Consider the following 12,896-nt stretch of genomic DNA (forward strand, 5'->3'; position numbering starts at 1 on the left):
AAGATCTTAACTTTTGTCAGTGTAGTTCATTTCAGCATACAGGGTTTGTTTACATTTCATGTAATGCCTCTTCTCTTTACTTTATATTGTAAGCTAAAGTGTAAAACTCTAACAGTTTTGTGTACCTTGCAGGGCATCAAATGCTGACCAAAAGAGCATGTGGACTAGAGAGGGTTAAAAATTATCTTCTGTTTTATTGTCCTTCAGGTGAAATGTTCGTTTTAGTTTTAATGGCCTGGAGTGGTTTCTTTGGAAATAGCATTTTGATTATTACTTGATTGTATTGCATTGATCATAATTATTGTGCAGAAAAATCGGCTAAGTAGAAAAAATTGAGGTAATTCTAGCCATCTTTGGAAACTAATTGTGGGAATACCAGATTTATGGATTTAAAAGAGTCTATAGAACTCAACTTCCAGCTTTTTGCATGTTCTTGCTGTTTTGTGTGCTTGAATACCAGTTGTCCTGCAAAGGATCGTAGAAACCATTTTTATATGATCTGTTTGCTGTTTTCTAACAACATAAGTATTTTGCTTAAGCAGATTTGCTAGGAAATGACAGTTCTAAAAAATTGGACACAGTGACTGCTGGAAGTATTTCAGTTCCAGGCAATCTAAATAGTGAAGAAGGGGGAAAATGAAATATCACCATATTTTAAAGATGACAGTTTTGTCAAAGATTCCTTTTCACTCTTCAAGTTAAAACAAATTGAGTAAATCAACTATATCTAAAATATCTTCACTCCTTGAAGATGCATCACCTTTTTAGTCTATTTTTTTCTTTTCCGTACCTCCTCTCTCCTTAAAAGCATAAGGGAGAACACTGACTTAGTAAATGTAAAGCATACTGTGAGTAGCATAATTCTTCTCGTTTAATTGTTATCTCTGAACAGTTTTGAACCATAACAGGCTGTCAGGAAACATAGTTACATAGTGAGTACCTAAGTAAACTCTAGCAAGGTGAGACTGAGATGAAGTATAGTCTTCAGAATTATGTTGTTGCTCAGAAATTAGAGTATTTTGTGTTCAAATTAATTTCAGTAACACAAGCTACATTTTAGGAATAAAATCAGGAGAATATTTTTGTCAGATCAGGCTTTCTAAGCACTTTGTAGTACTTTGTTTTAAAATAAGTAATGAGATAGCTGTGGCAGATTTTTGACATGGCATCCATCTCTTTAGTTGGGTGGTAATAGCTTCTTGCCACTTATTTATGTGGTTGAAACCCTCTGATGTAAGCCATAGTGGGATTTTTTAGAATGTAATTTGTAACCGTGTTTTATGTATGACTGCATGTCTTTGGTCCAGGACCTGGCCACTGTTAGAAAGAATGCAGTTTTCTCCTGCCTGATAACAGCAGACATAAAAAAGTAGCAAGGAAATTTGAAATAAGGCTTATTTCAGTGACTTTTACTTTTCTCCCTCTCAGTTTCCTGGGTTCCTGCTACACTTCTGTGTGTCAAGAATCAGGAAAGTGACCTGGCCTGCTTGTTTCAATCTTCTAGAATGTTAACAAGCATCCTCAAAGACATTTTTAAAAAAGACCAACCTTAAAAGGAGGAGAGGGGGAAGAGCTTATTGAACATGGCTCTTCCTACTTGAGCAGATATAATTGCTCATGATAAAGTTAATGTTCATCCCAGTAATACTGCAATGTATGTCCAATGTATAGTTCTTTCCCGCTCCATTTTGAAGTGGCACCAGACTAGCTTGTGTTCCCTTTCCATTTAAAGCAGAAGAAAAATAATACACAGAAAGACTTTACTGATACTTGTAAAGTTTTGTTGGGAGTGGACCCCACCTTCCACAAAGTAAAAGCTACCCTAGCGTGATACCCACACTGCAGTCTGTGCAGATACAGACAAGGAGATGCTAGGGTTTCTCTTGCTCCCATTTTCCTTGTGTTCCACAATGAATCAGTCTGCTCCAAAAAAGAGCTTAGCTGCTGTATTATACTAAACCCTGTCACAGATCTTTTCCTTCTTCTCAGTCTTCTCTGCAATATCCTGAAAAGTATTTACATTATTTTAAATTTAGCAAACCCTAGAAAAAAATCTGCAGCCTTGGATTTCCTGAGTTCCTGCCTGAAACACAGAGAGGGCTTAAGTATTTTCCTTCCTGCAAAGAAGAGGGTTTTTTTTGTGGAGCTAAATGATGTATTTATTTGTTTCTAGGAAGGCCAGAGATTGGAGGGTAACCACTAAATTTTTTCCCCCTGTTACCTGACATGAAGGCTTTAAGAAAAAGGAGGACTCCAAAGGTCTCTCATTTTCTTGAAGAAGCTAAGCTGTCTCACAGCTTTGAAAATAATGAAGAAACCCGTAACTGAGAAACTTTAACTGTTAAAGTTGTTTCTTTTAACTCTGCTCAGTAGTTACACAATTTTTCCAAACATTTTGTGAATAGGCAGTTTTAAGTAGGGTTCTGCTGCTTTACTTCTCACAGGGAAAGATGAATAAATTGTCACCTCCTAAGTGGAAATATTGAGAGTCCTGAAATAACTGCACAATGACTGAGTGGTTTCTGTGTATTTCTAGCAAGTTTCTGTCTTTCCATAGTATTTCCATATCATTATCGGATAGAAGAATGGGAAAAATATCATAGTTGGGCTTTCCTTTTTTCTTGTAACACATGCTGGTTGTTTTTCAGCATTTCAGTACACCAGCGTGTGACAACTAACTACAGAAAGATGTCTTTCAAAATAATTTAGAAATTTCACCACAAAGTTTTCTGTTTGTGGGCATCCTGATTACAGAATGAGGACTCAAATTAGAAGAAATAATTACTGAAAAGGTATCAGGAAAAGGATTATGCAGATTTTAAGATGAAAACAGCTCAGTACTCCTGAAATTTGAAGAAAGAGAGAGAAGCTTTTCACTTGTAAGATGTTATACTGTGCTGCAGAAACCCAATTATAATATACATGAAGTATGCACCTCTTAATAATTTCAGAGGCATCCTTCTATTTGAAATAAAGATCTAGAATTGTCACCTGTCAACCATGGCTGGGGTACTCTCCTTGCCAGCCAGACTAATCATGGTTTCATTGGGGTACATGTGTGTCCAGAAACTTATTTGGAAAAATATTTTTTTATTCCAACCCCTCACTCCGCCCCAGGATATGGTGTAGCAGTTCTAACCTGTCTTACTAATGAGTACTACAACTGATAATATGCTGAGTAGGGGCAGCTGTGTAGAAATAAACTGGACTATGCTTCTGTAACTTACTCTGATAGAGGAACTCTTTTCACAGTATATGCGTCCTGCATATTAGGTGTAATTTAATATGAAAGAAGTGGTGACACACCTAAGACTGATTTTGGGTCCTAAAGTATGCATTTTGATATTTCCCTGGGAAAAGGTGCTTTTTATTTTTGATCAAAAAGAAAACAAACAAACCAACCCCTAAACCAAAACAGCATGTAGTGTTAATTCCATACTACCATGTACCAATTCTGTACATAAACTAATTTGTGGTGAGGAATTTATTAGCAAAAGCATTAGTTGTCACCTAATATCTGCAAGCATGCAAAATAAGCTATGTTTGGATCACCAGCATGCAATCTAATGTGAGGTAATTGAACTGATCTCACAAATATTTGAATGCAACCTTCATTGCATCCCACCGTTCAGCTACTTTCAGCTGTGTACTGTTAGTACGATACTCTGACTTGAACACATGACATAATTTCACATATATAACTACTGTCAAATCTAGCTTAATTTTGGCCATTTTAGTTTTAATGTAAAAGGATGTCCATGAAATTAAAGGTCACCATTAACTGCTCATTTTTCTTTCTTTTTTTTTCTTTATTCTACACCACACATTAAAGATAAAACCAGCTTTCTCTGTTTCCATTAACAAAAAGTGAAGAGAGAAGAAAAAGCAATTATTTGCAGAATGTAAAATCCTTATGATAATTTGACAGAATTTAATTAAACCAATCTACCACGCTGTGCTCATAAGACAGACTATGAAATAAGCTCTTATTTGTTAGGAAACACCACACTGTTCATTGATAAAGGACTTCAAAAGCTGCAACTTATTTAGAAGTATAGAATTTATGTTCCTGTTGAAAGGGAAGACATACATACAAAAAATCCTCTTGTTTTGAACTTAATTTCAAGGAAGTGAACAACTTTACACTGTCAGTATAATAATTTCCATAGTATTTTTCATACATATAACGTAGTATCTAAGGATCACTGTATTCTTTATGAACTAAGCTCAACATTATGATGCCTCCATAACGTAACATAAGTGAGTATTTAAATGAATGTATGTAGCAACCAAGAATTTATAAATCTTGCAAACCTTTTAGCTACAGCTCAGAGGTACACTGAAGACTGATTCAGGAAACCTAATTTCAGTTTTTGTCTACTGAACAACACTCATCTTTAATGCTTTTTTTATGAATCTGTATTTTACATCCATGCTTTCTGTGATCTGTTCAAATAGTGGATTCAATCTATGCCCATCTAAAAGGTACAGCCTGCCCCTACTCTGATGTTTCTTCACAAATTGGTGATAGACTGGTAACAAAGTTTACTTTTTTTTTTTTGTCTTTTTTACTACAACATCCTGGCAATGTGGGGTGTTGCCATGATCAGCGAGTTCTCTAGGGTGAGAGTGATACCTAATTGTACTTTGATAGGCTGGTAGATCTGTCCTAGCCATTTCCTGCCTAAGGATCCTGTATAAAGCAGTTAAACCAGCGCAGTCCCCCCCACTCCCCCCTTACACCTTTTCCTCTCACTTCTTTCCATAACTTTTTCTTTTAGTTTTGGCTGCTCTGTGAGACTCTACCTATAGACCCCTGCTATGCCTTTGGCATAATCATCTTTGCTGCCTGATGGCTGGAGTTTCATCCACTGGGGAATGAGCAGCGGGTCTCCTGCTGCTCAGACAGAGTCTCCACTCCACACAGCATTATTACATTTAGTCTTCTCTCTAGTCAGTCTCTTACTTGCCCCCCTGAAGCAAGGGGAGGCATGAGGGGGAGTGGGGGGGAAGGGTAAGAAAAGCCCCTGAAGCCTTTTATACCCCAGGTACAGTAGGAGGGTCTGTACTGAACAGGGATTACTGGCCCAGTGCCTCCGAAGGCTGAAGTGTAAAGCGTTCCTGTGAAGTCTGCTGTGCCCATGAGATGAAAAGTAATACTTCACATTGCAAAGTAAGCAATAAATGTATCAGCTTGCTATTTCTGCCACATCATAGCAGTCTGTTTTAAATATATCTATAAAGCATTTAATTCCATGAATAATGCTTCTGTCTCTCAAAAATATTTTTCTTGAAATCCTCTTTGGTCTTGTATGTGCAAATGAAGACCTTAGTAAGCAAAAAATTTAATTGACAGATACCATTCCATGCAGATTATAAATTAGGCAATGATTTTAAAAGTCCCATTTAAAATAGGGGTTATTAATGTTGTTAAAAAATAAAATTGCATTTCAAAAAACCCATATTTGTCATTCACCTCAGTTTTTATATACATTAGACACCAAAGCCTTGCCAACCTGAATTTTTTTTCTGTCTTGGCAAGTACTGTATGATGGCTGGAGAAATTATGAAGAAGTGCAATACTGTGTCTGAAGTGACAAAGGATCGCTAGCAGAGAACACAGACATTTTGCCTTTAGGCAGATTAATTCTGGGACTTGGAAAAGTACAGTTCCCTGTTCAGTCTATATGGTTTATTTTCTTCAGCACTGGCCTTCAGGAGTAGGTATAGACAATGTAGTGCCACTGACAGGTGGGAGGAAGATGGGGAAAGTGACATGGAAATACTTTTCATACACATGCCTATGAGGTACAATATCTCAAATACCTTCTCAGAAGCTCAGATGGACAGATGTTAATTTTGTGTACAGGCATGAGAGGATTTTTTTTTTTTTTTAATGGAATAAATTACATGGTTAGGAAAATTACAAGGAATGAGTAAAGGGAGGAGAAGGGAAGTCAGATAATCAGAGAGAGGTACATTATAAAGGTGTGGTCAGTATAGGGATAAAGGGCTGACAAATGTCAACTGAGGTAGACATTAAACGGATGATTAAAATAAATTTTAATTAGCTATATTAACAAGAGCAAGAGAGAAGCAGGACAATTACTACATTTAGAGGTGAAAGATAACATAGATGTGTTGCAGAAATGAAATGAAAACTTTGCCTTAGTTTTAAAGAAAGGTGATAATGTACATGGGAGGCAAAAGCTGGAAGTGTCTGAGATAAAAGCAAAACTTGGAGTCTGAGGTAGGTAAGTCAAGGAGGAAGAGATAAGTGTCAGCACAGAATTCTGAGTTATATAGAACAAAGCATCCCATGTCATCTTGTAAATAAATCAGTTAGGGCAAAAATGGTGCTGTTTTGTTGGAAAATAGCAAATACAGTATTTATATTTAAGTAGTGGGGAAGACGCAAAAGAAGAGATGAAGGTCTAAAACTGTGACCTTATTTTTTATCAAACAGTAGAGCAGAATTTATATGAAAAAAATTGAGTTGCTGACATAAAGGAAGAAGGAAGATGGTATAAAATGGAAATTGAAAATGGCTTTACTGAAAGGGGTTCATACAAATCTGATACTCTCCTTTGAAAAGATAACCAACATTCTAGATAAAGAAAATTTAGTAATCTCTCTCTTTGGACTTCAGCAAGCAGTTGATACTGTGCCACCTGGGAAATTATTTGTGCACCTGAGGAAGACAGGGATTACTAGAGTAATTACAAAAATATGTAAGAAATTCACTAAAATGGGATGACAATTGGTGTTGTTGCAAAGGTAAGCATTATAAATAGAGGGAAAGTTACTCACTCAAGTCAAGTATCAGCCTCAAGACTGATTTTGCTTTATATTTTAACCTTCATGCACAGAGTGCAAATGTAATAATAAAACTTGATTATGAAACAAATATGATAAAAATCGTGAGTTTGAGTGAGGATTAGACTGTACTAGATGAAGGACTAGAAAACTTTTTAGACTAGCAGTTAAAACTTTACAACTCAAAATGCAATAGCAAGAACAAGACAAGCTGTAAATTCAGTTAGGAAATCATGAGATGGAAGCAGTAGAAAAAGAGAATTTAATGAATTAGGCAGAGTTATTATGAGCAACAGTGTGACACAAGCAAATTTGTTTCTGCAGCACAAGGCTGCATCAAATTGTGTGCTACTGAGAGAAATGGACATATTCATGTCATTCAAGGAGTCATTCACGAGACTTCATCTGAAAAATCATTATATTATTCTGGTCAACCATTTTCAGGAAGAATTAAGATTGCATTTAGAAATTCAGAAAGAGCTGTTTAATAACCATGGAATATAGTTAGCTGTGCAAGAGATGACTAAACTTAAGGCTCTGAGAGACATGCTGTGGCAGGCTAAAATTGGATGGCAGAAGCTGTTACTATCCTCAAGGCATGAATACTTGAACCTCCTTTGAATCGCTTTGTGAACCACTGGTGTATTAGGGTAAACCAAAACTGGAATTCTTTTACTTTAATACACCCAGCTGAAGGCTGCAATAGTACATGAGCTCATTCATAGGCCTATCATATAACCCTGCCCTTAAGGCTTTAATGCCCATCAGAAGGGTGGAGCAGATGGATGAGGGTGGTAACTATTCCTGCCATCTGGTTTTAAACCACTGCTACTTGTACCTCAGAGCCTTAAGAAAGTAAGTGGTGAGAGGAGATTTGATTGCTCTTCATAAAAATATTGGGAATAAATATCAGCAAAATGTATTAGAGAACAATGTTGATATAATAGCAATTATATACCACTAGATGTGTAGTCTAGAAATTAAAAAAAAAAATAAATTCAACCCTCTAGAGGTATGAGGTCATGTAAAATTCTTACTAGTTTTGGAATGGAACTTTAGCAGTTTAGAAAAAGAAATATACAGGTATTTTCCTTCCAGTATGTTCCTCCACTCCTAAGAAAAGGAAAAAAAAAAAAAAAAGAAAAGAAATAACAACAAAACATGGGCCAAGCTTTTTATGCCTCAGTTTCTAACGATGGATTAAACTATTAGTAGCACTGTCTACACCAAGATCAAGCTACTTTTGGTAAGCTGTTTACAGATCAGCACAAACCTCTCAGTGTGAAGTTTGCAGCATCAGAGACATTTAAGGATATCATTGCTGTTCTGTTTTTCTGTGAGCCTTTTTTTTCTTGACATTGCAGTATTACTCAGGTTTCAAGGAAGTCCACAGTGTTGCTGGCTTAAGATTGTAATAAATAACTTAAATAGGTAACATTCTTATTATTACAGTGAGTGCTTCTTAATGCATTAGTTCAGGAGGGTAAGGTGACAGAATTTTAACGAATGTATTATGGAAGTAATATACAAACCATATGGAAGTTTGCATTATTGAAACTTGTGAGGTAGATTAATCCTATGTTATTACAGTCTGTGTCTTCAAAAAACTATTAACATGATTATATTTCTAAACACTGTCTACCTGAAATAAGTCAGTGCATATGCATTGAAAATAACACAATAATATCATTATACTGGATTGTAATGAAGACACTTCTGTGCTTCAGGAATTGCAAGGCATTGTAGTAAATAGTATTAAATATGCAACATTTTTATTATTACAGTGTTTGTGTGAGAGCAGATGAGAGAGTTAAATGAGATATTTTATATTTCGGTCTTCATTCCTACTTACTACTAGTAAAAGGTATCTGTTTATGATTAATTTACAAAATTTTCAGGTTTTTTAGAAAGAATGGATTGCTAAACAGTTAAGTATATGTGACTTTTGAATTATAAAGTATAAATTCTTTAGTTTGAGGGGATGAATGAATTAATTTCAGGGCAATGGCATGGACACAGTCTTTCCATCTCTGACCACTGTCTTTGTGAGCCACCAATCCTCTGGCGCTTAACACCATACATCACCATATTACTGCAAAGTGTGACTATGAACAGGACGTAATCCTAATATCCTAATAATAGGAAGTATGGGATTTGCCAGTTCCCTAAATGTTCAAAATTAATTCACAGGCATAGGATGAGCAAAAAATCAATAAACCAGAGAGTTTGTAAAGAAAATGAATGACACATGTTTAGTTTATCAATTTTATGCTTGTGGTGATGGGTTAAAAATGGTAATTTGTTTATTTTTCTGGTTTCGGTATGAAGTAGAAAGCTTAGTTTTGATGGACTTGGTTTACCTTTTACCTAACATGCAGGAGTCAGCAGTAGCCACAATGAAGTTGCAAAACTAGACCCAGCTGATGCAACGTAGTAAGCAATATGGCAAACTGATTTTAAGTGAAGTTAAGTGAGAACAGTCATGTTAAACTGTGTACTAAACCTAGGTGCATTACTCTTTTGATTTGATTTAGCATTTTTTTTCTTTTAAACTTTCATTATCAAGATTAATAGGTTTTCTTAAATTAGACCATATCTATTACAGAAATTGTAATGAATAAAATCTATACATCTCTTTGTGATTATATGTAGCAGTCCTCATTCATTTCTTGCTCAGACAAAATTTTCATTAGTTTCAATTTGCTTAATTTTTTATTCTATATAAGGCCTTTATGATTCACAAATACTGTACAAATAAAATTATTGAATATTTACTGATTAATTTTCTTTTGTTTGTTTAAGAATATGAGAATTAGTATTCCTTATTCAACATGTAGATTCTAAGGAAATATGTTCAATATACTTCCTATAGTTCCCCAAATCCTATTTTGATTTCTGTCACAAAATGAAAATGAAGTTGTGTGTGTAAAAGAAGTTTAAAAATAGGTTAGAAGCATCTTGTGAAAAGCAACAGGAAGTCTATGGAGATATATTTTTATCTGGCATTTGCTGTTGTGGGCAAAAATGAGCCTGTTTTGCCTTTCAGTTCCGTTTAAGACATGTTGAATGTTGCAGAAACTTGTAATGTCTCATTTTTAGTAATACACACACATCAATCAGACCAATATATAATATATATTGCAGGCATAACATATTTACAGACACAGATTTAATGCTAAGAATAAAGTGAGATGAGTGGCAAAAAGAAAAATCAAATGGCAATGAATATGTAAGTTAAGGAAAAAGATGAAACAGGTATAAATACCCATGAATAAATCTGGGGTTGTTGTTACAATAATTTTTATATACTACAGCATTGAAATTCTGGAACAGATTTCCCATTGAAATATTGATGCAAGCAAACTGTAACCTATCAAAGAAATATGTGAGATTATGCCTATGATAAACAGAACCTGGACTCAGTATGTAATAAGAAACTTCCAGGCCTGTATTTCAGTAGTATGGCCTGATTAGCAGTGAACTGCAAGTACCTTACTCATAAAAACTGAGGTAGTGACTCTCAGTTCTTCATTTAACTCTTTGGTGTACATGCATTTTCATGCCAGGAAACGGGAGGAGGAACAAGACAGTAATACCAGTTTTGTGTAAATTAGCAAGATTCTCCAACTGCCATAGAAAAATGAGAAAAACAGCAGCTCATTTCACAGAAATTTAGAGAAGGAGAAAGATAATTTTCTAATTTTTTCCATCAATCATTATGTATGGATGAATCCACAGTAATGTTACAGAGCACAGGAAGGGGTTTTTTGGGTGTGAATTTGACCTGAGTCTATATTTGAGGTCCTGTACATATTTTAGTGCACCGCTGATCTTTTTGAAGCATTGTCTTCCTTCCAGCATTTTCTTCAGGGTGTCATGTGGTGCATAGCACTTACAATCCAGATGCAAGGTCCTCCATCAGTTTGCTCTCTCTGCCTGCACAGTGTATGTCTAAGATTAGCAAGTGGTACAAACTTTGTGGCTTGTTAAGATGCAATATAGAAAGGCACAACAAATTGCACTGCCATCCTTCCCTTTTCATACTACATCAGCAGGTAATATAGACACACACACCGAGACCACCATGTTGATTTGAATTTGTGAGGATATAATATATGGTATTTTTGATAAAAAGATTGAACACTTTGTCTGGTTTGTGTCATGTAATTGTTTTTGATTGTTTTAGCTTTTCTCTTGCATTGATTTATGATTTGATTTGTTGCATTTATGAACCTTTGACCTCAGAAATATCTTATGAATGCACCGAATGCTCACAAATGAGTTTGTATCTTGGAGAAAGATATTTAAAATACATGTTAGCAGATTGTTAGTTAGTTGATTGCATACTGGACAGGTCTACTATTCCAGTGAAGGCATTCTTAAAGTTAGGAAAACTTTTTTTTTTTATATTAATTTGAATAAGTGTTGAAGTTAGCAACTTTGAGGTACTCGATGTACTTAAATTATAGGTAGAGACACAGACTGATCAAGATAGATAGATAGGTGGATTACCTCTTTTTTGACCTGTTTAGTGTTTTTGCTGTTTAGTCAAGCTAAGACAGTGGAAACTGAACAAAGAGATTTGCACATAATTGGATTGATGATGATGAAGAATTTTACTGAGGCATAAATATATTTCTTCTGCAATCAAAGCAGAATGTTTTGCTTGCTTTGTCCCAGATGGCTTCCTGTAAGAAGATCATATTTAGATTGAGGAACAGACGTTACTTATTTGAGGACATTTGGGAGTCTTTTATGGATTATGTTCATAGAGCAAAAGCTGCTTTGTAGAGATGCTTGACATTGCTATCCTACACTTGTGTGATTTGGTTTTAACTTTGCGTATGTGTAATGGATTAGAAGAAGTGATTCATTAAAATGTGGGAAAATTAGGACTAAGTAGTGAGTGATGTAAAATAAATATAAATTATCAATAATACAAAATACTGGAAAAGCTGAAAAGACTGTCTACTGAATGCCAACCAAATGTTATGTAACCAACACATAAGGAGTTAATGGTTTTTGTGCAGACAACCCCTTTCTGAGTGATATCTTAAGAGGTGTTTTTGAAGAATATATTGAACAGAAACCTTCACTGTTTCTCAGTAGGCGTGCACATCTCTTCAGTGTCTTGTTTCCTTCATAAATGTTTTGATCAAAGTGATTCAAAGAAAGCATGTTCCACTAGTTCTCCATTTTCTTTATGTCCACCTTGTAGCATAATAGTTGATACCTGGCATTTTGAATAACTCAGGTGTTCACAGAAGTGTCATTGTATACTGTATATTGCCCTCCAAATCTAGCTCACTCACTCCCCCTTTTTTTGGTGGGTGGTTGAGGTGGATGAGAGGGAAGAACAGTTGCCTGTTTGCTTTCTTACAAAATTCCTATTCTTTGCTTCTTTCAACTATCTGATATTAGTAACTTACTGCACTATTTATCCCATCAATTAATGGAGAAAAGTTATTCTTGTCACTAATACCTGAAATATTTTTTATTCTGTCTGCAGTAACTATAGGTAAGAAAAGGAGCAACCTGTAAACCACCACAGTTTCTCTATGATTTAAAACTGTCCTGTTCCTCGACGCATAGTTCACTTAATTTCTTCTTTTTCTTAAACAAGATGTAACACTATTCTAACTGTTTTCCCTGACAAATAGTTATTTTATGGAGTATTTTTGAACCTAAGGGAGAGAAGAGGAATCTTTTTGCTCACTTATAAGATCCATGATACAGGGTTAGGTTAGCCAAACCCCACTCACATCCTGGTAAGCAGACGTATATTTTTGTATTTTTTGTAGGTGGATACAGTGCAGACTACGCAGCACCCTGGCCACGTTGAGGAATCATGTAAAATGAATGTATGTGCTCGTAAGTGAATTATTTATGAAATGAAACTCCAACTCTAAGGGATGTTGGATCACAAAATACATGAACTCTCTTTACTCTCATGTTAAGAAATTGATTCCCAGGGGGCAGGGTTACTGCAGAACTAAGTGGACCTTGAAAGCAAAGCTATTAAAAAAAGAAAGAAAAAAAAAAGAAAAAACGCTATCATTTTAAAAAAAACCCTGAAAACA

The 12,896-nt window shown here is 35.2% G+C and overlaps 1 protein-coding gene across 1 annotated transcript in view; it reads left to right on the plus strand.

Annotated features, from left to right (window-relative positions):
• Positions 1-12,687, plus strand: part of LOC104123294 (protocadherin-7-like) — a gene marked incomplete at its 3' end in the record, with an annotated part of 52,549 nt that extends 39,862 nt beyond the window's left edge. The window contains 1 exon segment of the mRNA XM_035891141.1: positions 12,618-12,687. Coding sequence (XP_035747034.1) covers positions 12,618-12,687 — 70 coding nt within the window.
• Between the last annotated feature and the right edge of the window lie 209 nt (positions 12,688-12,896).

This window comes from Egretta garzetta, unplaced genomic scaffold (assembly GCF_000687185.1).
Source record: "Egretta garzetta isolate BGI_Z169 unplaced genomic scaffold, ASM68718v1 scaffold603, whole genome shotgun sequence".
Lineage (NCBI taxonomy): Eukaryota > Metazoa > Chordata > Aves > Pelecaniformes > Ardeidae > Egretta > Egretta garzetta.